The sequence below is a fragment of the Lissotriton helveticus genome, chromosome 2_1 (assembly GCF_964261635.1).
Source record: "Lissotriton helveticus chromosome 2_1, aLisHel1.1, whole genome shotgun sequence".
Classification (NCBI taxonomy): domain Eukaryota; kingdom Metazoa; phylum Chordata; class Amphibia; order Caudata; family Salamandridae; genus Lissotriton; species Lissotriton helveticus.
The window spans coordinates 1,657,043,532-1,657,068,885 of record NC_136059.1 but is presented as its reverse complement, the minus strand read 5'-3'; the positions used below and the strand labels follow the sequence as shown (position 1 = coordinate 1,657,068,885).

The following is a 25,354-nucleotide window of genomic DNA, read 5'->3' as shown; positions in this document are numbered from 1 at the left end:
AGTGCAGTTGCGTAGAGTGGTGCAAAGAAGAGCGGGGTAGAGTGCAGTGGTGAAGAGTGGTGCAGAGTAGAGTATAGTGGCGTAGAGTACAGTGGCGTATAGTGGAATGCCGTAGAGTGGAGTTCTGCAAAGTGCAGTAGTGTAGAGTGCAGAAGTGCAGAGTAGAGTGGCATAGAGTTCAGTGGCGGAGAGTGCAGTGTTGCAGAGTAGAGTATAGCAGAGTGCAGTGGTGCAAAGTGACAAAGAGCAGTGGCGTAGACTACAGTGCTGCAGTGTGTAGAGTTTAATGGTCTAGAGTGCAGTTGCATATAGTAGATTGTTTTGGAGTAGAGCGGAGCGGCATAGAGTGGAGTATGCATGGTGTGGTTGCACACTGCCATTACAGACAACACAATTTCAATTGAAATGAGCATTACATTTGCACAGACATATAGTTTTACTAATAAAACTATACAGCGCACAAACAATAATGTGTAGAAATGGAATCAACGAGTATATTGTCCTGATCAAGACCCTGCTACACTTGGTGCCAGGGGTCAGAATTGCGACTTAATGAACAAGTTATTTACCCTCTGTAACTATGTATCTGGTAGAGACATCTTCTAGTTATAGATTCCTTGCCTTAGAATTTCCCCTAGGCATTAGTCTGGATCCAGAGATTTTTCATTAGCAGTATCAAGCAGGTCAGTAGGTGGCGTCGGACGGCTCTGCGTCCGCTGTCGGCATCAGGCGCGCCAGAATGACGTAGCAGGACCTACATAGACACTGCCCGGGGCACGCTGACATCAGTTCTTAACGAGACTTTCCATGCCAGAGCCATGAAAGACACGGACCACTGGTGCGCCAAACCTAGGGCCCTTTAGGGGAGTCCCTATCCCTAGAAATCAGTTCGCAGAGCGGGGAGAACGGGTGGGGCCAGAAGGAATCTACAACTAGAATATGTCTCTACCAGATACATTGTTACTAAAGGTAAGTAACTTGTTCTTCTGATAGAGACTTCTAGTTGTAGATTACTTACCTTAGAATAGATACCTCAGCAATACCAACCCCAGAGGGGTCTGCGAACCAAGACCACACAAGGAAATCCTGGAGGAACAAACGTGCAAAATACCCCCCCCCCCCTCCCTCCGCACTTGGCTGTCCAGGCAGTAGTGTCTGGTAAATGTGTGCAGGGATGCCCACGTTGCCACCTGACAGATGTCCAGGAATGGGACTCGGCGTGCTAAGGCAGTGGTTGTCGCTGTTGCTCTAGAGTGAGCAAGTAACCCCACAGGAGGTTCCTTTTTTGCCAATGCGTATCACAATTTTATGCAGAGGACAACCAATCTAGAGATGGTCCTTTTGTGTTTTGGGGTCCAGGCGGTGGAATCTGTCCTCTTCCTTGGAGGGATGCGAGGGTGGGTAAAAGGTGGGCAGAGTAATGGTTTGTCCCACATGAAAGGGCGTGACCACTTTAGGAAGGAACAAAGCATTTGTTCGAACCACCAATTTATCTGGATAGACAGACAGATAGGGAGGCTTGGAAGACAGAACCTGGAGCTCACTAACTCTGTAAGCAGAGGTGATGGCAATGAGGAAAGCGGTCTTAAAGATTAGAAGCTTGAGAGGGCAATTATGAAGAGGCTTGAAGGGAACACACATAAGAAAAGTAAAAAACAAATTTAAATCCCATTGGGGCATTATGAAAGGAGTCGGAGGAAACAAGTGAGTAAGGCCCTTAAGAAAACTATTGACAATGGTAGATTTGAACAAACAGGGATGACTTGGAAGTCTCAGAAAGGCAGAGATAGCCGAAAGATAACCCTTAAGGGTGCCCAATGCAGAGCCCTGCGGGGCCAAAGAAAGTATGTACAACAGAACCTCTTAAAGATGGGTAGAAAGGGGATCATCAGCCTTTGATGTGCACCATGCCGCAAATGTGTTCCATCTACAGGTTTTACCGTTTTAGTGGACAGACGCCTGGCTGCCAAGCTGACATCAAAGACTTTGGGTGGAAAGTCGAAAGCTGTCAACTGCCGTCACTCGATCTCCATACAAGGAGGTGGAGACTGGACAGGTTAAGGTGAAGAACCTTCCCCTGCTGCTGCGACAGAAGATCCTCCCGAAGGGGAAGTCGGATTATGGATTGATGGCCATGCTCAGAAGGTCGAATACCAGACTCTTCGTGCCCATTCAGGAGCTACAAGAATAAATTCAGCCCGGTAATGCTTGATCTTCCTGAGCTGAGCACTCTTGGCAGGATTGGTAAAGGTGTAAAGGAGGCCGAAGCTCCACTGGCGACGGAAAATGTCGCTGAGCGAGCGCTGCCTTGGAAACTCCTACGCGTAATACTGCTGACATTGCGCGTTCTCTTCGGAGGCGAATAGATGTAACCAAGGTTGTCCGTGAACACCTGCACCACTTTCCCTTTGAGAGAGGGAAGGAATGCCTTCAGTGCCAGCCTGATCGCCAAGAGCTCTAAAAGGTTGCTATGGAGACTAGACTCCCCCGAAGACAAGACGCCTCTGATCTCCGCCTCTCCCAGGTGGCCACCCCATCCCAGGAGTGACGAATCAGTCACCACCATCAGATCTGGCTGGGGAAGGGAGAGGGATCTGCCGCTGACCCAATCTTGGTTCGTTAGCAACCACTGCAGTTGGTGCACAGTACCCTCCAAGATCTGGACATAGTTAGAAAGATTCCCCTGATGCTGCGCCGACTAGAACTTTGGGTACCACTGCAGAGCCTGTTTATGCCATCGGGCATGATCCACCAGCAGGATGCAGGAGGCAGGAGGCAATGAGGCCCAGCAGCCTCAGAGTCATTCTCAGTGAAATAAAGGATAGAGGCTGAAACATCGGTATAATAGCCCGAATATCCCACACTCGCTGCTCAGGAGGATAGGCCCGAAACAGCACAAGAATCGCTCTGTGTCAAGCATCGTTCCGATGAAAGGGAGCGGGTGAGAGGGAGTCAGGTGTGACTTTGGAACGTTGATACTGAACCCCAGTGAGTGCAAGAGGTCCATCATAGTATGGAGGTGAGAGTCCTTGAGATAGGTGAAAATTGGTATCCCTGATCTGCGCAGATGAACTGTGACCACCGCAATCACTTTTTTGAACACTTGAAGGGCACTGGAGGGGCCAAAGGGGAGTACAGTGAATTTAAAGTGCTTGTGGACCACTGTAAGTAATGTCTGGGACAGGCAGAACGGGGATATGGACAAAAGCGCCCTGCAAGTCCAATGCTACCATACAGTCTCTTGGGTTGAGGGCAGAAAAGACCTGGGCCAAAGTGAGCATTTTGAACCTCTCCTTCCGAAAGAAGAAGTTGAGGGTCCAAAAGACTAGGACAGGACGCAAGCTGTTGCCCTTTTTGGGCACTGGAATGTAGTGGGAATGACAACGACGTCCTACTTCTGGCACAGGGAGCCTCTCTATTGCTCCCTTGGTCAAGAGACATGTAACTTCCTTGCGGAGAAGCGCAAAATGATCCTCCGACATACGATCATAGGCGGGTGTTATGGAGGGTGGGGGAGTCACAAAGGGGAGGGAGTAGCCCCTTCGGACTATCTGCAGAACCCAACTGTCCAACGTGATGGACTGCCAGCGGAGGAGGTGATGGCGAATCCTGCCTCCGACTGGCCGATGATGGGCCCGATACATCAGACTAAGATGGTTTGGAGGCAGTGGCAGAGGGGGAAAAGGGTGGACTGGCCTGCACGCTGGTCCCTGACCCACGAGGACGCTGTCTCCCACGTCTGTGGCCATGCAGAGGCTGGATAGCTTGCATGATTTGGTGGATGGACTGGACAGTATGTTGCTGGGTGCCCCTTCTGTAGCCACGAAAGGCACGAAAGTCAGACTGAGGGGGACGGATGGTAGCTGTAAAGCCCAAGGATCTGGCCATTACCAGAGATTCCTTGAAGAGCTCAAGCGCCTGGTCTGCCTTCTCACCAAAAAGGCAAGTGCCATCAAAGGGTATATCCGTCGGAGTAGTCCTCAACCAGGCATAGCATCGTAATACTACCAACTAGGCAATCGTTCGGCTCAGTGAGTCGGTGGTGTCCAGTCCACAATGAATGGTACATTTTACAACATCTCTCCTGTCAGCAACTGCATAGGAGACAACGGACCGGGCCTCCTCCGGGCACGGAGGCAGCACCCAGTGCAACGGTATCCCAGATGGTATGGGAGTATCAGCCCAAGAGGCAAGCGGTATTCACAAACAGCAATGTCAAGCTGGAGGAAGAAAACATTATCTTCCCAAGATGGTCCAGCTTCTTGGATTCCCTATCAGGGGTACAGAGGGGACTGCACCTTTGGAAAATAAGGCTTGGACAACCAAGCTCTCAGGGGAAGGAAGTTGCACAAGGAAAATTGGGTCACCTGGAGTGGGGCAATGGCGGGAGGAGATGGTCCTGTCCACATGAGCACTTGTACTTCTGGGCGCTTGGTCCAAACCTAGCACATCAGTGAGGGCTTCATTAAAGGGCAAAAGAGATTCGGAGGTAGAAGCCGAAGGCTGAAGCACCTCTGTCAGGAGGTTAGTCCTGACTGCCACCGAAGGGAGCTCAAGGCCAAGGACCTCGGCTGCCAGCCTCATCGCCACCAGGTAGTCAGCCCCCTCCTTCATAGCCAGGGTAGGGGGAGAAAGCAAGCCAAGGTAAGGGGAAGTGTCCAACACAATGGCCTCACCAGGTCTATCTGCCAATCCATGGGGTCTTCAAGCCGTTCTGTTTAAGGGTCCAGCTGCCACTCCCAGTCCTTTTCACCTCCTCCTGGCACAAAATCAACACCAGGGAGGACCACAAGGACTAAAGTACCTTTTGTCATCAGAACCAACGTTGATCGTCGCCTGTCCGGCTCCAAGTCGGGGACATGGATGGGGGTGGGGGGTCGACGTTGACTAGGGGCACGGTCTGCGTCGGAAGCGTCACTGCTGGGACCGACATCAGGGAAGGTCAAGTTGGAACAACCAACATCAATCTGGATCCGATAACGGATCTACGGGGACCCTCCGGAGCAGAGGCCGAAGCCGCCAGCATCGAAGGCTTGGGCCCTCCATAGACTCCAAGGGGGCCGTTGGCACACCAGCAGAGCCGAGTCGCCCAAAGATGAGGTGCAAGGCTTTATAAAACATTCGTAGTTGGGCAGAAGACGCTCTAGCTCTTGGAAAAGTGAGGCGGAGCAGAGTCGTCTCGGAAAGAGGCTCCGGGATCAGAGGCCTATGCGAAGATGCTCTGTGTCCCACTCCGTGTAAGCAGACGGACGGGGTAAAGTCGAAGGTGCGGGCTCTGTGACAGTTCTCTGGACTGTCCTCTCGATCGAGAACGGGACCGACGTGGAGCCGAGCGTCGGGCCTCCAACAGCTTTCTGGACCGCTCCTGCAAAGCCTTTGGATTCATGGCCCGGTACTCAGAGCAGGACTTAAAATCATGGTCGCGCTCCAAGCACCAGAGTCAGACAGGATGAGGCTCCGTAACGGACATCATTCGATGACAGGGTCCGCAGGGCTTGAAACGGGTCCTATGTTGGGACATTTCGATGACACTAGGAGTCTGAGAATCAGAAAAAGTCTCGACAAGTCAAAAAAAGATTGGCAAAAAAACGGCTAAGGGGTAGCCATCTCCGGATCTGAGCTTAGGCTGGCTCGAAACAGCCAAATGTTTGTGTTAACACTCCAGACAAATGGAATACATACTATAAAATATTTCTTCCAGGAAAGTGGATCTAAATTGAAAGAGGTCATGGTCCGCAAAGGTTTCCTGAAGATGAAAGGAAAGACGACACTCAAATCTGATAAAAAAAGAATTAACTTTCACCAAAGGGAATATGTGCATTAAAATATGGATACGATGTGCATTAAAATATGGATACGATGTGTGACTATCTCGTGTCAGAGCCAAAAAGTCACTTATAGCTAATATTTGTAGGAATACATTTTGATGCCAGAACCTGCTAGAAGGGACATGAAGGACACTGCATCATCAAAAATCCAAACAATGGTTGTTTCTTCAAGAGCCCAACAACTAAACCACAGAAATTTATATTTGCATTATTTCTTACTGGATTGTTTTTTAGCAGCATACATAATTTCTAAGTTAAGGAAAATTAATGTGATAGTTTTTTAATTATGCAGATGACATGCAACTTATTTTTTCTATCAACAGTTCATCAGACTCTACAATGTTCTTCCAAAATACAATGCTATTCATCCTTATTAAGTTAAACTGAACTAAACTGAGATTGTTCTATCTTGAGGCACACAAAACCTATGGAACTCCCATTTTTGGCCAACTGAAATCCGTACCCCTCCTCAACCAAAGAACTCAGTTAAAAGTCTTTGAGTTGTTTTCAATAATAAACTCTCTATGAAGCCTTAAGCAGGGGCAGTAGTGTCATCTTGTTTTCTTCAGCTCAGAATGATTAGGAAAATTGGCAGATTCCTCACCCTTGAAGCCCTCATCCAGGTTATCCTCACACACGTGATCTCACGAATAGATACTGCAAACTCTCGCTACCTTGGTCTCCTTGACTGCCTGACTAAGCCAGGCTGATTTAGGGGTCATATGTATCAAGGAACCAATTTGGATTCTGTAATAGCGATTTTTAAGAAATCGCTATTTCAGAATCGCAAAAGGGTATGTATCAAGAAAAATGCGATTTTCTTTAGCAATTTCTTGATATTCCTTAATAGCGAATTCGCAAATTGATAATTCGCAATTAAGGAATACTTTCCCATTCATTTCTATGGGCCAAGAGGCCCATAGGAAGGAATGGGAATTTTTTTGCAATTTGCGATTCGCAATTTGCAAATCGCAAATTGAGAATAATTTCAAGGGTGCAGGGGTGTCCAAAGGACACCCTATTGCACCCCTGAAATAAGCATGGGTGCACATGTGGTGCACATACATGCCCTAAGGGCATGTATGTGCGTCACATGGCACTTTGAAAAATGCTGAAATTAAATTTTTCATTAATACATTGCATTTAAGGAATCGCAAAATTTGCGATTCCTTAAATGCAATCGCAAAATAAGGAATGGCAAGTTTTGCGATACCTTACTTTGCACCCAAATTTTTTCATACATACCATTTTGAGAAAATGAGTTCGCAAACGCCGAAATTCTGCGAATTTCGGCATTTGCAAACCCATTTGGCCTTGATACATATGGCCCTTAGAGATGTCATATTACCCGCATGAATAAGAAATTAAATTTGTTGACAGTGAAACCGCGTGTGGCTTTTAAGACTGGATATGTCATTGTTAAATTCCTCTACGGCAATAGCCCTGAGTTTATCTCTTCCCGAATTTAAAGGTTTACACCCTCCCAGAACTTGAGGTCATCCCATCTCAACCTTCTGGCTATTCTCTCCCTCTAAGAAGAAGAGACTAGGAGGTTCCAGGTTCTGTGTACTGGCCCCTGGGTTCTGGAATTCTCTTCCACTAAACATCAGAATGACTGTTGATTACCTTAGACTTAGGCATCTTCAGAAGACATAGCTTTTCACACAAGCCCATGAATGACATTTTGTGCCGTAGCCCTGTTCCTATACTCAAGCGCCAAGAAACTGATCAGTAAATGAGCGCTATATAAATAATTTCATATGTGAATAAACGAAATTTTTGGAAACCATAGATTTAAGTTGAGGAAGGAGATGAAAGAATAAGGGCCTTCCACTGGTAAAGAAAATTCCAATCACATGGGCAGTCTAGAGCTTGTAGCTCCTACATGACCTGGTCATGCTTCACCTGCTATAACAATCATAGTACCCCTACTACTTGAACAGAAATGCTTTTCTTTTTTTTCCAAAGTCCTCTATTGAAATTCTTACTCATCAAGTTACAAGGTAAACAAGCTGGATTTCTGCAAATAACAAGGAGAAAAAGAAAAACCACATCTGCTACATACATCATAAAGGCATTTGTACATTAGTGGCACACAAATGAATATAGGGAGGGGTGACAGGAGATGAAGCAGGAAAGGACATGGAGGAGCACCCAGTACAGGCAGGGTGCCGGCGGGAGAGGCCACAGGGAATCAGCAGAGTGCAGAGGGATGGTAGCAGTCCTCTATGGACCAACACCAGTGGCCGCCGCGAGCCGTGAGTCGGCAGGGAGCGGACGCAGATGGGGAGGCACTCCAGCGGAGGAGATATGAGACAAGAGGACCCCAGATATTAAGTGGCCGCCCAGTTGCCGGCGTCAACTCCCAGAATTCTGACTGGAGCGTCTGACAACCCGCAACATCTTCAAGCCAAGCGCTAACCTTGGATACGGGTCTCCGACCCCAATGCATGGCGACTCTGCGACGTGCGAGAACAAGTAGCATAGCGGTGAGCCAACGGGAGGCATCGGGACATTGCTTCATATAGCCTAGAAGGCAGATCAATGGGTCTGGCTAGAAGGACGTGGAAGTAATCTCAGTGATAAAGGAGCACACGTCGCGCCAATATGCAGAAACCCTGTGGCACAGCCAAGCGAGATGAGAAAAGTCCGCCGCAGGAGCCGAGCACCGGAGACATCAATAACTGGAAGTGAGGCCCATTCTATACAGCTGAGCGGGGGAGCGATACAGTCTATGCAAATATTTAAAATATATGAGGTGCAGGCAGTAATTAGGAGACAGACGTTTGGTCTGCTTGCAGCAGTACAGCCAGTCCTCCTGAGAAAGATCAGTACCTAGATTCTCGCTCCAGGAAGCGCAGGCGCGATCAGCAGATATTGGGGATGGCGCTAATGTGGTGGCATAAAGTCTGGAGACCAGTTTGCGGGGGGAGGCAGAAGTGTATGCTGTGGTCGAGGGCAGTCATCGAAGGAGGGGGCTGAGGGAAAGTGGGGTGCAGCTCCCGGCAGGATGCTCCAAGTTGATAATAGAGCAGTGTATCCATTGGGCCGGACTCGGCAGGAAGAGAAAAGAAATCGCTGTCAGGGTAGAGGTCCAATAATGTGGCCAGCCCCAGGCCAGTCGCGCGCTTTACCATCCCGGCCGTGTGCAGTGAGGGAAATACCGGGTTGTACGCGACGGGCAGGGCATTAGCAGAGAGCAAGCTGGAGCCAGAATATCTCCGGAGACCGTCCCAGGCCCAGCGCAGGGCCTCCACTGTGTCGATCTCTCCGGGCGGTTGTTTTGCGGGGACAAAAATAGCAGTCTGGAGGGGTGAGGGGGTCGCTAGGTTGGCTTCCACTGCCACGTGGGGCTGAAATAGCATTGGATGCAGCCAGAAGTGAAGGAAACTGGCCTGGGCACTGAGAGCGTATAATTTGTCGTCCCGGGCCCCCAACCCACCGCACGTTCGGGGGAGCGTGAGAATATCATATGCAATTCTAGGCTGTCGCCCAGCCCAGACAAGGGAGATGATGAGGGAGCAGAGTGTACGGAAAAAATGAGCCGCAAGAGGAATGGGAACATTCAGGAACTAATATAAAAAACTTCTGAAGCACCACCATCTTGGCTGTGGCAATGCGCCCTGCCAGGGATAGAGGTAGATGCCGCCAGAGGGGTATTTCGGTCTCCAGCCAGTCAATCGCCCGGCTGAAATTTGCCTTCCAATGTTCATCCACGCTCCTGCTGAGCCAAACACCTAGATATCTGGTGGGCTCTGATGCCCACACAAACGGATAGTCCGGAGTGAAGGGGACAGTGGCATTATGCCGCTCTCTTATTTAGTATCCTTAGGGCCCCCTCCTATCTCTAACCAACCAGCGCCAGGATGATCCTTTCAGAGTGGTAGTCAGCGCTTTACAAATACCAACTTACATTACATTATATTACATCCGTCAGATGAAAGAGAATAGACTTACTCCAATTGACCTGGATGCCTGATAGAACCCCAAAGCGCACCACCTCACAGACCATGAGACCGATATTCTCTTGGGAGTGGCGGACATAGAGTGTAACATCGTCCGTGTACATGAAGACGACCAGGGCTCGGGCCGCAAAGTCCAGACTTCTCTGGGTGTGATGCTGCCGGAGTCTAGCGGCGAGGGGCTCCATAGCCACAGCAAAAAGCATGGGCGAAAGTGGACACCACTGCCTCGTACCCCTTGAGACATGGATGGGCTCCGAGATCTGGCCATTGATCCAAAGACGAGCAGTAGGGAGGGAGTAGGGGAGATGGACCTTGCCTAGAAAACCTGGGCTAAAGCCTAGGCGGGGGAGAAGGTAAAAAAAGGAAGGGCCACTCGAAGGTGTCAAAGGCCTTGGTGGCCTCCAAAGGAGCAGCCACGGCCGGAAGAGCGGGGTTGAGCTGGTGGAGTACAGTAAATATAGTCCGGAGGTTATGTAACGTGGCGCTTTCAGGGATAAAACCGGACTGGTCTGGATGAGCTATCATGGGCATGATGGGCAGAAGGCGGGAAGCCAAAAGTTTGGTGAAAGTCTTATTATCGGTTTTGATGAGAGATAGGGGGCGATAAGAGTCAAGAAGCTTGGGAGACTTGTCCAGTTTCAGGAGCAGCGTTAGAAGGGCCTTCGCGAAGACATGGGGGGAAGTGGCCAGACTCGAAGGACCAATCTACATGAATGTCCCCTAAGGAATTATTTCTCAACTCTTTTACGATTTATAAGTAGTCACGTAAAGTGAACATATGTTCAACAACACATGGGATATATCTCAGTTCTTATTTATTTACAGCAAGATTTAGTTATGGCAACAACAATATTACTGACATTTCAAATTCTACTGTGAGCAGTATGTAACATCTTTTGCTTACTTTGCATGGACAGGTAATATACCATGCAACATACAATTTTAGTAAAATATAAAGCTGTATTCAAAATGACACAAAAGTTCACTTTTAAGCAAATCGATGTTTAGAAGCGTTGACGTTTCGGTCCACTATGGTGAAAACATTCCCCAGGACCATCCTCAGGACGAAAAAATGTTGCACATTCCTAATACTCGTCTATTAACGGTCGGTCAGTGAGGGCAGCGGTTGCTTCCTGATTCTAGTGTACAGTAAAGACACAGAGCCCCGTATAAAGTGAAATATACGGCTTGAGCACGTCCTACTGTTGTGGACACTAACTCCGAATTCTTTGGACATTGAGGTCCAGTTGATTAAACATATACTTCCGGCTGGAAGTATTAGGAATGTCAGTAGTATTGTTGTTGCCATAACTAAATCTTGCTGTAAATAAATAAGAACTGAGATATATCCCATGTGTTGTTGAACATATGTTCACTTTACGTGACTACTTATAAATCGTAAAAGAGTTGAGAAATAATTCCTTAGGGGACATTCATGTAGATTGGTCATTATCATACCCAGTCCTCGAGGGATAATTGGGTGGCTCTGTCTTTTATACAGACTCGAAGGAGTCACTGTACATAGCAGCGAGGTGCAGGATGAGGAGGGGCGCGAATGTCTTGTAGAAGGACGCTGGCAGACTATTAATGGCTGCCAGAATCGCTTCCTTAGAAAAAGGCTCATCAAGGTATTCCCAATGGCCGTTACCCAGCCAGAGGAGCTCAAGAGTGTAAAAATATTGGTCAAGGATGTCGCGCAAAGGAGTGATTCCTGCGGTGTAGAGTGGAGTATAAAAGGCGGTGACCCTTGAAACCACCTCAGTAGGAGAGGTAGTGCGGTGTGGGCCCCCGTCCTGGAGCGCTGTTTAAGAAAGCCACACAACACCAATTTATAAAACTAGATTATATTTTTATGAATTTGTAGAGTCCTTGATGAGCAAAATCCACAAAAGTGATCCAGAAATACAGATTTTTAAAGGTTTTATCAATTTTTTAATTCAGCGCAAATAAGCATTGGCCAACAAAATGTTTGGACATTTTTCAAAAGTTTGTAAACATTAGTTCGGCTACTCCAGCCTGGCTGGGGTGACCAAATTCGACCAGATGATGGGAGGGAGGGAGGGGGCAATGGAGTAGAATTGGGCCACCAGAGCATTTTCCAGTCCAGTTCGAAAAAACAGCAGCTAGATGCCTGAATGGGTGCAATAAGGGGGGGGGGGAAGGGGGGGCCTGCAAAAAGCCTGTTTCCTTACAAGAACGGACTACTTCAACTTCCACAGCTGCAGAGTGGTGGCAGATCTGGCTCATCCCGAAGACATTATTATAATGCTGTCTATTATTATCTTAATTTATATAGTGAGAGAAGGAAATGCCTTCCCTGCCTGCAAGACCAAAGATAATTGCAAAAAGTTCCCACTGTTTCCCTTAAGAATCTGTCATGATCAAACTCTGCAGAGAGAATGGGCAGGGCAGTAATGAAAATGGACTTGAATAGGACTGCCGTTCAGAAGATTGCGGTATTGACTGAACCATATTAAGTATGTCTGAAGCAATGGGTCAAAAAAGGTCACCATTTTGTGCCAGTGAAGGTTATGCAAATTATAAATGTCCCTCTTTTTTTTCTTTTTTTCTTTTTAAGGAGCAGGATGAGCAACAGCAAACAAGGGCAGAAAACCTAAAAGACTCAGATACAAACTTCCATTGAGGAGGTACTATTAAACAAGCATTTGCAATGCAATAGGTCTCGCATTTACTAGAGTTTGAGGTATTGGCATTGTAAATGACAATGCTTTTTATGTACTTGAAGCAAGTCGATTTTTGTGGGAAATTAAGCTAATGGGAAGAGAGGAGAGGATGTAAGGTATAAAACTGTGCCCTGGTACAGGAAAGGAGATGCTAGAGAGGGGGCTTGCACTTGGAGGAGCAGGATGAAGGGCGAGGAGGGACAGTGGGGAGGAAGCAAACAAGGGTGAGCACATGACAGAGGGAAGTGGGGAGGAAGCACACATGGGTGAGCACAAGACTGAGGGAAGTGGGGAGGAAGCACATATGGGTGAGCACATGACGGTGGAAAGTGGGAGGAAGCACACAGGGTGAGCAAATCACTGAGGGAAGTGGGGAGGAGTATACATGGGTGAGCACATATTGGAGGAAAGTGGGGAGGAAGCAAACATGGGTGAGCACATCACAGAGGGGAGTGGGGAGGAAGCACTCAGGGAGAGCACATGGCGGTGGAAAGTGGGAGGAAGCACACAGGGTGAACACATCACAGAGGGAAGTGGGGAGGAGTACACATGGGTGAGCACATCATGGAGGGAAGTGGGGAGGAAGAAAACATGGGTGAGCACATCACGGAGGGAAGTGGGGAGGAAGCACACAGGGTGAGCACATCACGGAGGGAAGTGGGAGGAAGCACACAAGGGTGAGCACTTTACGGAGGGAAGTGAGGAGGAAGCACACATGGGTGAGCACATCACAAAGGAACACTGGATCTCACTATCACTCAAACGCTGGATCTCACTATCACTCAAACACTGGATCTCACGATCATTCAAACACTGGATCTCACTATCACTCAAACACTGAATCTCACTCCACGTGCCCCATACTGTGTAAGGAGAACAGTGTGCGTTGTAAAGCGCACTGACCCCTGCCGCTGGGAGAGAGGCGCTATTGAAAATGTGAAATCTGTAGCTGCAGGTCCAAGGGTTCCTGTCCTGAGCCGGCGAGCCGCTCAAAGAAGCGCGGGCCACGTTTGGAAGGCAGTGGGCGGTTTCTTAAAATAACTAATACACAAAAGGGCTAATGCATGTGGACTTGTGTGCGGCGTGTGCAACGGAAAATGCGGCACACTATTTGTATCAGGGCACACAGAGCATCACATGCTCGTTGGGCCTAAATAATAAGAGGAGAAAATAAATCGTCTCACTTTTGAAATTGGAAAAGTGTGACTACATCTGAGGGACTAGCCCATCGAGAGAAGTGGGCCCATAGAAGGATTTTTGCTGCTCCCACTAGGGCAAGGTATTACTTGCAGCTCCGTGCCCTTTGAATGGGGCCACATTTGCTTGTTTGCTTTGCTGGTGCCCTCTGCTCTTGGCACCTCAGAACCACCCTAATGGTGCCCCGAGCTTCAGCGTGTACAGAAAGGGGCAGTACACATATTGAAATAGAGGCACACAGGGGTGTGCACCGACCAGCTCCAGATATATACGCCTGGGGCGGTTGCAGGACAAGCAGCAATGCCCCAGAAAACACCAGTGCGCCCGCCACCTCTCTTAAAAACACCCCGAGAGGCGACTAACGCCGTCCGCTCAGCAGGAGGCGAGGAATGTCTGAATACACCCATCAGCATTTATTTTCTACACACAGTCAACAATTCTGCTGATCTTAGATTGCATCTCACACGGCAAACACAAATTTATTGTAAGAAACAATTTCTTCACTAACCAATAGGCATGTATCCGACAGGATGAAAAAGTATGAGTGATTATTGTACTTCCAGGCCACTTCTCACCGAGCATGTGCATTTGACGAGCATAAATGGGCTTAAAATGACCCCAGGCCAGGATAAAAATACATTAGAGCTGACACTGGTTAATGGGATGCAGAAAGGCAGAATTCTGTGAAAGTCCAAGCTATCGCAGACAAGCATCGCGGCACCGACGCTTTACTTTTAATGTTAAAAGTAAAGCGCAGGTGCCGCGATGATACCAAAAGTAAAGAAATAGATGTTTTTTCTATTTCTTTACTTTTGGTATCACCGCAGCACCCGCGCTTTACTCATAACATTAAAAGTAAAGCGCGGGAACTTCACTTCCCAATAAAGCGAGGCGCCCCTCTGAACCCCCAGAGAGGGTAGCTTCTTCACCTCTCCACTTCCCTAGTCAGATATAGCGCATGCACTTTCACACTGAGGCAAAGCGCTGCCTGCAGCTTCCCCTCTGTTAACGGTAACAGTATCCGCACTGCCTGTAACCCGACCCTCACAGCTCGACGCCGGAGGGGGACCTGCGCGAGATACTGGGAGTTTCTAAGTGTCACGGATGATGTGAAAGTCATTTAACAGGCACCACAAACCAGTGTTTCCAAACTGCATCCCTTGGCACGTGGACGGGAAGACGTACAGCAGATCTTCTCTGATCGCTTCTGGCCGGAGATTAACCCTGTCCCTCCACCCTGTATCGTATTGTTCTCTTTTTCTGTGGCGAGAGGATTAATATTTTACTGATGCTGCTGACCTGGGTTTTTGAACAATCAATAGTCTATTTTTGCATCTCCTTATGCGTGAGCAGATGGGCTGCTTCCCTCGCGCAGGTTCCTTGTCACAACATGTCATCTGTGAAAGCCCAGTTTCCTCGTCCGTCTAGTAGTGTTCATTCACCCTGGCCCCAAATCACTCCCTATTGGGGAGGTAAAGGAGCAGGGCGCGGCACGTGGTTCTCATTGCCCAAGACCACCCATGGCGCTCTTGCGGGGAAGCTGGCACCCTGGGCTTAGTTTGCATGAACTTTACACTGAAGCAAGAACGCAGCCAATGCTGAAGCCGGGCTGAAGACGGCTGGAATGCCAGAAACCGGTCCTCGGAAGCTTGTTTCCGGTCCAGGGAAGACATGGCTTGGCAGTTAGGGCTAGACTGTTCTCATGAGGCACAGGGTCAGACTGATTTGCACATAGCCATGTCTGAACTGGGGTGGCAGAGTGGGCTAAAGAACAGTGATGGATTAAACCCAGATCTTTTGACTGGGTGTGAGTGTTTGATTGATTCGTATGCTCCGTCCATCACCACCCCCTTTTGTACCGCTTTTGGCCGCCATAAGTGTGGCAGGGTATGCTCAGATGTGAGTACCTTGCTCACTTTGCCACTAGATTCAAGCAAGCCCGGCTGAAGACGGCTGGAATGCCAGAAACCGGTCCACGGAAGCTTGTTTCCGGTCCAGGGAAGACATGGCTTGGCAGTTCGGGCTGGACTGCTCTCATGAGGCACAGGGTCAGACTGATTTGCATAAAACCATGTCTGAACTGGGGCGGCAGAGTGGGCTAAAGAACGGTGATGGATTAAACCCAGATCTTTTGACTGGGTGTGAGTGTTTGATTGATTCGGATGCTCCGTCCATCACCACCCCCTTTTGTACCGCTTGCGGGGTAGCTGGCACCCTGGGCTTAGTTTGCATGAACTTTACACTGAAGCAAGAACGCAGCCAATGCTCATTTGTACCATTGTTGGTGTTTGTGTAACAGGGAGACGAGGAAATACACGGAGACTGTTGAACCTCTTAAACAAGTAAAACAAGCAGCACTGAAAGTGATTGCGAAAGCGATCGCGATTGTAAAAAAAAAAAAACACGCCCGAGAGTGGTGCGCGTGCGCGTGCCACTGCGAGCCATATGTTTTCAATTATTGCGCCTGTGTCTGGGCACGATAATTAAAAACATATGGGCTTTTGTGCGCATAACAGACACCAATAGGCCATGGGCGGAGCAATGCGCCCGCCTTTGGCCTATTGCGTGCTCTGTTAAAAAAAAAACACGCAAACAAAGGCCAATAGCGGAACCCAAAAGGAAAAGCACACACACGAGTGTGTGCGATTCCAGGGTCCGTTTTCAAACCCCGGACAAAAGGGCTCTCGTCTGCGCGAGCAGTGCGAGCCCTAAAAAGGAACACATTTCTTTCTGGAGCTGCACCATATCAAAACTAAAAGTGCTGAGAATATCCCCTACACCAGTGATACTCAAAGTACAGCCCGGGGGGCGCTTGAGGCCCTCTTGACCTTTACATTTTTTTTAATAAATGGGAAAGCACTTTTTTAAGCAGCAAATACATGCTTGTCAGTTTATTTAACATTTGTTTAAACCACCATACCCAATATCCCTGACCCACCCAGACCTCCTACTGCCACCCTGCAGGCATCAATGTGGCCCTCGTACACTATAGACCGTATGCTGTGGCCCCATGGCAAATGTTTGAGAGTGCCCATGCTCTATACTATGGTTATTCTCTGACATAATGTGTATTCATGCTATAGGGGCAGTGCTGACTGTCACCTTTGTTGCAGTGAATGACTCACTGTAGATTTTCTGTATTCCTAAATATTTCCACTGGGGCCCTCATGGCTTAGGCTTGATGTTTTTATTGTTTGGGTTGTTATACAATGAACTCAATAAAATGTGTTATAAAAAAAGTATATTCTCTATCAATTGGACCCTCTGGTAGATATCTAAACGAGCTTTTAAGACTCACTAAGAACTCCAGAATGAAATAACTTAGCCTGTTGACCAGACCTGAGTTTAAGTAAATTCTCTGGAGGCAAAGATAAGCAATCATCGTATAATATTTCGGTCAATACTCTTGAAGCTAAAAGGCTGACAGTTGTGTCAATGTTGACCATCATGAAGCTATAAACACTCCTGCAATTGATATTTCATATATTACGGAGATGTATCTCATTCAACGCCTTCTGCTCCTCTGTAAAGTGACCTTTAGAATTGTTGTAGTTTTGGTAATTGTGTTGGATGAAATGTTTTCGTGGGTGAAATACAATATTTTAAAGTATATTTGCTCTTCTCCTCATATCCAGACCCTCAAGTAACCTTGGAAATGCCTGTTCAGTCTCACTTCATACAGGGGGTATCAATAGTTTTAAATGCAAACAAGGTTTCATAGTAGGCTTTTGCTGGAAAATACCCACGTCCAATAAAGAGTGGTTCATGAAGTTAATCCTTTATTTTACACTAGCTGTACCTGGCCACGCTTTGCTGTGGCTCAGTCTGGTTAAATGGAAGAGAAAGAAAAGAGTAAGCGCACGTTTCTAATATGTTTAATTTCACAATGCTTGTGGGTATACAATGTGTTTTTGTGACTATTGTCTGTATGCGTCCCTTGTAGTTGTTGCGCAGCAAGCAAATCAATAGGGTCTGTTCGGCCTTTTGAGTAAAAACACGCATGTATTGTACACGCGCGTGCGTATTCGAATCCAACGTTGTGTATATATAAACACGCGCTAATGTTTCAAAGTGAACCAACTCCTCCCCCCCTCCCTCCGCGCGCGTATTGGAATCCAACGTTGTGTATATAAAAACACGCCCGCATTCGATTCCAACGTTGTGTCAAAATTTCAAAGCAATTGGTGAAGAACTTTCGGAGATTTGCGATTTTGAACAAACGGACATTTACATTTTTATTTATATAGATTATACAAGTTGACGTTCTTGAAAAACGTGCAACTCCCAACAACCTCTTCAATATTTTCAAGGAGGAGATCTCTCATATTATCCTTTTCAAGTGGTCCATGTGTTTGGATAAACTACTTCCAACACACACATGCAGTGAGTTAACAACCTGATGTTTCTGTGTAAATCTGTGCCTTTCCTTCGTCTGATACGTTGAAGATATGCCAGTCTCATGCACACCCTCTCTCCTGCTGCAAGAGTAACAGCAGTGCTTATTTTGAGACCGCTGCTCTGGCTTCTCCTGCAAGACTGGTTTTTGAAGCTTGCATTTAAACCAGTCTACGTTCCCTTCCACACCTAACAACACATGTTAATAGTTTACATTAGATTTAGAGGTCCCTTGTCAAATTTATTGACCCAGGATAGGAACCTGTTAACCCCTTCGCCGTGGGGCTAATCCCCCCGCGGCACTGGGGGGAGGAGGGCGCGTGCAGCGCCACGGTGCTTGTGACGAGCTCGGCTGGTCACGCTGCACGGTGGCGCTGTGCTCATGACGAGCTGAGCTCGTCATGACCACACCCGTTTACGTGGAACACTTAGCACAGCAGGGGAATTATCCCCGCTTGCGAGTGCTGCGTGGGCTCGTCATGAGCACAGCGCCACAGTGCCTCATGACGAGCTGAGCTCGTCATGAGCACCGATGGTGTTAAACATCTTTTTGCTCGCAGATTTCATTTACCGTCTATAAATTAAGACTCGAATCATACATTTGTAAAGACTATATATTTCTAGTCCACTTTGTTTGGTTTTTATCTATTTAGAGATTGAGAAAACTCTGAAAACAATACTGCAGAAACTTCAGAGTGTTTTGTGCTTGGGTACATAGACAGGGTGTAGCGACCTACAACCCAGAACTTTGCAGAACACTCTTGTGGAGAACTTGTCCCACATCCAGCACAAATGTGCAGCTTCTGAAGATTGCCCTCGTGATGTTACGTCCTCAACATGACGACAAAGCCGGGAAGAGAAGCGTCGTGAGGGCATAGCAGACATGGCAAAACCCTTCTTAGGCATCTGATCAAATGTGTTAGAGCGGGTCCTTAGTAACATAAGCCATGTCCATTATAAAGGGTTCTTAGTTATGATTTTCACACCGGAGTAACAGTAAACACACTCTGGCCCCATGCAAACCATTTTCATCCTACTTAATACATTGGCATGAGGCGGTATAAGTACACAATGCACATCTACAATTTGTGTACATTTCATTTTCAAAGTAGACTCCGGTTTATTTTTGTGGATCCCGAAAAAGATATACATTCACAAATGCTATAAGATGAAACCATATTTTTCTAAAGCCTTCGTTAATTTACTTCTCTGGCAGACTCTGAAATTCACTATCAGAAAAGCTCTGCAGTGGTAAGAAGAATGAATAAGCGCATCCAGTTTTAAAGCTGAGCCTTTGATACATCTAGCACTTAAATGTTGTTAACAGTTGTAAGCACTATAAATGGCGGATGATCACGTTATCAGTGGTTTTTAGACTTTAATTTGCTCATAAAACTTCATGCATCAATTCAAACATGGAGAATCAAACACATTGCTTCTGCAGTTTTCTGTTATTTTTACCTTATCTTTAAACTCTCCATTAAAACCAAACTGGTTTTCCGGATTTCCACTTGGGACTTTGTACAATTTTAGCCAGTTAACCGTAGCTTCGAGGTAACCCGGTTTATACTTCCTGACATCATCAATATCTGAAAAAAAGTCGTAAGTTATATATAACAAGCATCTAGAAAATATTTTGCACAATATAATATCTGAGAAACGTAACTATTTAATCCCTATCGCCTGCGGTATGCGAGAGGAAGGACAGCCATCATGATCTAGCTAGCAGGAGGTGGCAATCCCTTTCCCACTCACTTCCCCTCGGCTTCTCCTTCACACACATGTGCCCTAGGCCAGGGGCAGGGGATAATGCTTTGTGATGTGGTAACACTATCAGGAGGAGCCATTTCCCTTTGCTGGGCCTGCAACAAAGGCAGGAAACATCAGGAGAGATAATAGACAGACTTTATCAAAAAGAAAACAGCACAGGGCAGAAGACAACATTAAATGGACGGACAATAAGGTCTCTGCGGATAGCTTTAGTGAACTAATGAACAAAAACACAGTCCTCTGCTCGAAGCTACTTAACTCGGAGTGTTGAAGTATGAGAAAATGCATATTTAAAAAAAAATCTCGTATAATAACCCGAATGCAGGCTGACAAAAACAATTAATTCACCCCAGGGGTCACACGTCCCCAACGTGAATAGCTTTTCTCAAAACATGACACCTTGTAGATTTAAAAACACGGGTTTTAGCCCATTTAAATATCAAAAGATTACAAAAGTGACATTCAACAGCATTACAATTTTTAATCACACCGAAAAAAGTATCCATCAATAAAAAAATGACTGATGTTTTTGTAGCCCAATGGGTAGACGAAATGGATATGGGGGACGGAGTGACCACACTGAGAATGAATTTTTTACATTTCTTTCCCCAGTCTCCTCAATAAAAAAAAACTGCGTATAGATAGGAGATTAAAAAACATCCATACTCTCAACCCTGTGTTAAATAACGGATACAACGTCGAGTTTTACACTTTATTCACGACATATTCAAAGTAATTAAGGAGTGCCGTACTTTCAGTACAAGGCTGAGTCACCCAGGGTGAAATGAAGATGGTATCTTCAAAGCATGAGATTTTCTTGCCTATCAGTCAGTCAGCAGTGAAAGAGGAACGACATGCTGTTTGAGGTAGAATGTAGGGCCCTCTAAACATTGCTATTTCTTTGGTACAACATGAAGTATTTATTTATTTATTTATTTTGTGTCTTTTATAAAGCGCGCAGCTACCCCAACGGGGTGTCCCGGCGCTAATTGATTGTGATGAGATCCCTAAAGAAAGAAACCTGAAGACAGGCAGTTACCGGCAGAAAAGAAAGGTTTTCAAAGCGCGGCGGAATTCCGATTCAGTTCTACTTATGCGCAAGTTGAGAGGCAACTTGTTCCATCGTTGGGCAGCGCCCAACTCAAATGTTCTGCCACCAGAACGAGATTTTTTAAATCTAGGTGTAACCAATAGGCATTTGGAGTTGAAACGAAGCGATCGAAGGTTACAGTAAGGGCGAAGAATGGATCTAAGATGGACAGACCCCTTGCCCTGAGTGGAGCGGTAGGCTAGTGTCATAGCTTTAAACTCAATGCGTTTGCTCATGGGTAGCCAATGCAGTTCGCGGAGGTATGGAGATATATGCTGTCGGCACGAGAGGCCCCCAATCAAACGAGCTGCAGCATTTTGGACCATTTGGAGTTTGTGACAAAGGCCAGAGGGTAATCCTAAATAAAGGCCATTCGCGTAATCCAAGTGGGAGATAATCAATGCGTGAACAATTGTTTTCCTATTGGCGCAAGGCAGATAATTGATATGTTTTTTTAAGGTTTTGATCTTGGAAAAGCAGGCGGCAGAGACTGATTGAACCTGACAGCTTAAAAAAAGCTGTTGGTCCCAGCGAACTCCAAGAATCCTGACTGAGTCCTTAGGGATGGGGGCTTGACTCAGATCTTTCGGCCACCAAATGTTAGAATCTAGAGGGGAGGGCTGGTTAAAGAAAAACACTTCAGTCTTGGTTGCGTTCAATCTCAGGGAGTTAAGATCCATCCAGTGAGCAATGTTTCTGATGCAGGATTTGAGGGGATCAAAAGAAAAAGTGGATGGGTCCTCAAAAGTGAAAAGCAGCTGAATGTCATCGGCATAGGAGTTAGTTTTAATGCCGGATTTGGAAATCATATCAGCTAGCGGGGAAAAATAAACATTAAAAAGAAGAGGGCTCAGAGACGAACCCTGAGCGACGCCCCATTTCAATGGCCTGGTAGTGGAAGTGAAGGGGGGGGTATGAACCAGTTGTGAATGATTTGACAAAAAAGAGCCAATCCATTTTAGGACATTGCCCTGGATTCCCAAGGCCTTCAGTCTTTTTAGGTCTCGCCTGTCAATGCGCATGCGCATTGAGCAGAGCGAGACTATGGGGGCTTAAACAAAGCTTACCTACACTGGCGATTCACTGGCGATTTGATGAAGTGCATGTGCACTTTTAACTCAATGCGCAAGCGCAATTAGTTAAAATGCGCGTGCACAGCATCAAATCGTCAGCTTAGTGCCGCCAGCAGCTCTTCCCGCTCCGCCCCCTGCTGCATCAAAGGCTTGGCGCTGTGCCTCAGCCCAGCCATTCTCCTCCCCTAATTACCCCCTGCGGCATCAAAGGCTTTTTCACGGCCGGCCGGCCGTGCTTTCAGTTCACGGCCGGCCGGCCGTGTCTCCTTTTCTTTTTTTTTTTTCATTAATTGAATGTCTTCCAGCAAGCTCTCCTCATCCGTAGCTTTAGGTGTGATGACAGCATTTCCTTATAAGATTACTGCTCTCTTGGGAATATATGAGGGCAGGAAGCCTTCTGAATTCGGCTGATCATTATCAGAGAGTGTTTTGGTGAAAATACGGGACTTTTCTTATGCGTGCTGCTACAAAAAGAGCTCTGCTCTCCTTAGCTACGGGAAAGCTGTTTGGCTTACTTCTGCTCGCTCAGCCAGCAATTGTGCCATGTGGTGTGTTTTTAGCTTTACTAGCTCATTGGTGTGTACTGGCTTGCCACTTTGCTGGAATAAAGTAGCGGCCATAACGCTGAATACGACTTTCTTTTAATTAGTTCACCAGTTTGCTGCCAAGTGAATTTGAGAGTAATAGTGGCAATCATGTTTGAAACTGCATAACGTGAGCGGAATAAGCTTGCAAGCCGCAATCACCCCACATCCACCACCACATCCACCACCACCTCCACATCCACCACCACCGCATCCACCACCACATCCACCACCACATCCACCCTCACCCTCACTCACCCTCAACCCCTCACTCACCCTCACTCTCACTCACCCTCACTCACCCTCAACCCCTCACCCTCACTCACCCTCAACCCCTCACCCTCACTCACCCTCAACCCCTCACCCTCACTCACCCTCAACCCCTCACCCTCACTCACCCTCAACCCCTCACCCTCACTCACCCTCACCCTCACCCTCACTCACCCTCACTCACCCTCACCCTCACTCACACTCACCCTCACTCACCCTCAACCCCTCACCCTCACTCACCCTCAACCCCTCACCCTCACTCACCCTCACTCACCCTCAACCCCTCACCCTCACTCACCCTCACCCTCAACCCCTCACCCTCACTCACCCTCAACCTCACTCACCCTCAACCCCTCACCCTCACTCACCCTCAACCCCTCACCCTCAACCCCTCACTCACCCTCACTCTCACTCACCCTCAACCCCTCACTCACCCTCACCCTCACTCACCCTCAACCCCTCACCCTCACCCACCCTCACCCTCACTCACCCTCAACCCCTCACCCTCAACCCCTCACTCACCCTCAACCCCTCACCCTCACTCACCCTCAACCTCACCCTCACTCACCCTCACCCTCACTCACCCTCAACCCCTCACCCTCACTCACCCTCACCCTCACTCATCCTCACCCACCCTCAACCCCTCACCCTCACTCACCCTCAACCCCTCACCCTCACTCACCCTCAACCCCTCACCCTCAACCCCTCACTCTCACTCACCCTCACTCACCCTCAACCCCTCACTCACCCTCACCCTCACTCACCCTCAACCCCTCATCCTCACCCTCACTCACCCTCACCCTCACTCACCCTCAACCCCTCACCCTCACTCACCCTCAACCCCTCACCCTCACTCACCCTCAACCCCTCACCCTCAACCCCTCACCCTCACTCACCCTCAACCCCTCACCCTCACTCACCCTCACTCACCCTCAACCCCTCAAAATCAACCCCTCACCCTCACCCTCACAACACATATTGTGTTACAATAGGTGTCACATTTGCGAAAGATAAAACTATTGGCATTGTAAATAACAAAGCTATTAATTTCGCTATTTTCAAAACAAGCACATAAATAAAAAATGTGTCCTTTACAATACCAATAGCTCAAACTTTCCTAATGCGAGACCTATTGCATTGCTGTGCTTCTCTCCCCTGCTGCACTCTCCTGCTCTCTAGAGATGTGGCCTAACGACCAGAGCTGCCATCTAAGTCACGTAAATACAAAACATGTTGCATTCCAAATGCTATAGGTGTCACATTCGCGAAAGTTATAACTATTGGCACTGTAAATGACAAAGCCATCAATTTAGCAATTTTAAAAACCAACAAATAAATAAAATATGTCATTTACAAGACCAATAACTCCAACTTTTCTAATGCGAGACCTATTGCATTTGCAATGCTTGTTAATAGGATGGGATGGGAGACGGTGTCGAATGCTGCAGATAGGTCCAGCAGCACCAACACCGCCCTTGATCCTCAGTCTAGCGCCCAAGGACAGAGTCCGCCATCTCAATAAGGGCCGACTCAGTACTGTAGCCTTTACGAAAGCCATGTTGGGAGTCATGGAGAAGGCCGTGGGTCTCGATAAAACCAGCAATTTGCTGGTGGGCAAGTCGCTCGAGTATCTTGGCAGGGGCAGGAAGGAGTGATATCGGCCTATAGTTAGCGGGATTACCTGGATCTAAGTTAGCCTTTTTTAAAATAGGAACAAGGAAGGCCTGTTTCCAAACTTCCGGATAAATGCCCGTGCTCAAAGAGGAATTCCATAATGGGTTGAGGTAGGGGTTGAGGAAGGATGCCAAGGCTTTATATTGTTTTACTGGCCAGGGATCCCCTGGGGATCCTGACCTGCATCTGAGTAATTCCTGTAAGGAAGACTCCTCAGATATCACTGTAAAGTACTGTGGTAATCTGCAGTATAATGTGAAAATGCCGAAGGATGGAGTGGAAGGCTCTTGTTTTCCATATGTGAGGATTTCTACCTCTAGATGGAACTGAGCAGTATGGTACTCCGTGTTTAGTCTCTTATAAAGGGAAAAGAAACTGAAGGAACAAACGGGTCAAGCTCACTACTCGGTAGAGAAACTACTGTCACGTGATATTGTTTACAAATGCTCTCCCCCACAGGCTCAGTGAAATCAAAATTTGAAAATTCACTATGGGAGCTCTTGTGCCTAAATTAAAAAAGTCTGTAGAGTGAAGAGAGACATTCTGGTTCTAGGATCAGGTGTTGTTCTGGTACTGGGCCACTTATCGAGTTAGAGTATCCGTTCAGGGGCGGCTCCTCCTTAATGGCGGAGGTGCATTGCCTTCTTGTCAGAGTCAGTCACCGAAAAATAAAAGGATAATGAAACAATAGAATTTTCTTTTCCCTTGACTTATTCTGATGTGCTGAGCGGGGTGGAGCCATGACAGGCAGGTGGTGCCTCTTAGAGGTGCGCATGTATGTTTAGCCGGCCGTCCTAGGCCAGCCAAACATACCATGCGCACTC

The 25,354-nt window shown here is 47.4% G+C and overlaps 1 protein-coding gene across 1 annotated transcript in view; it reads right to left on the bottom strand.

Moving 5' to 3' along the window:
- PPA2 (inorganic pyrophosphatase 2) overlaps positions 1-25,354 on the bottom strand; it is a 460,434-nt gene that overhangs the window by 100,213 nt on the left and 334,867 nt on the right. Inside the window, exon 8 of the mRNA XM_078676619.1 lies at positions 19,531-19,658. Coding sequence (XP_078532745.1) covers positions 19,531-19,658 — 128 coding nt within the window. The remainder of the gene's footprint in view (positions 1-19,530; positions 19,659-25,354) is intronic.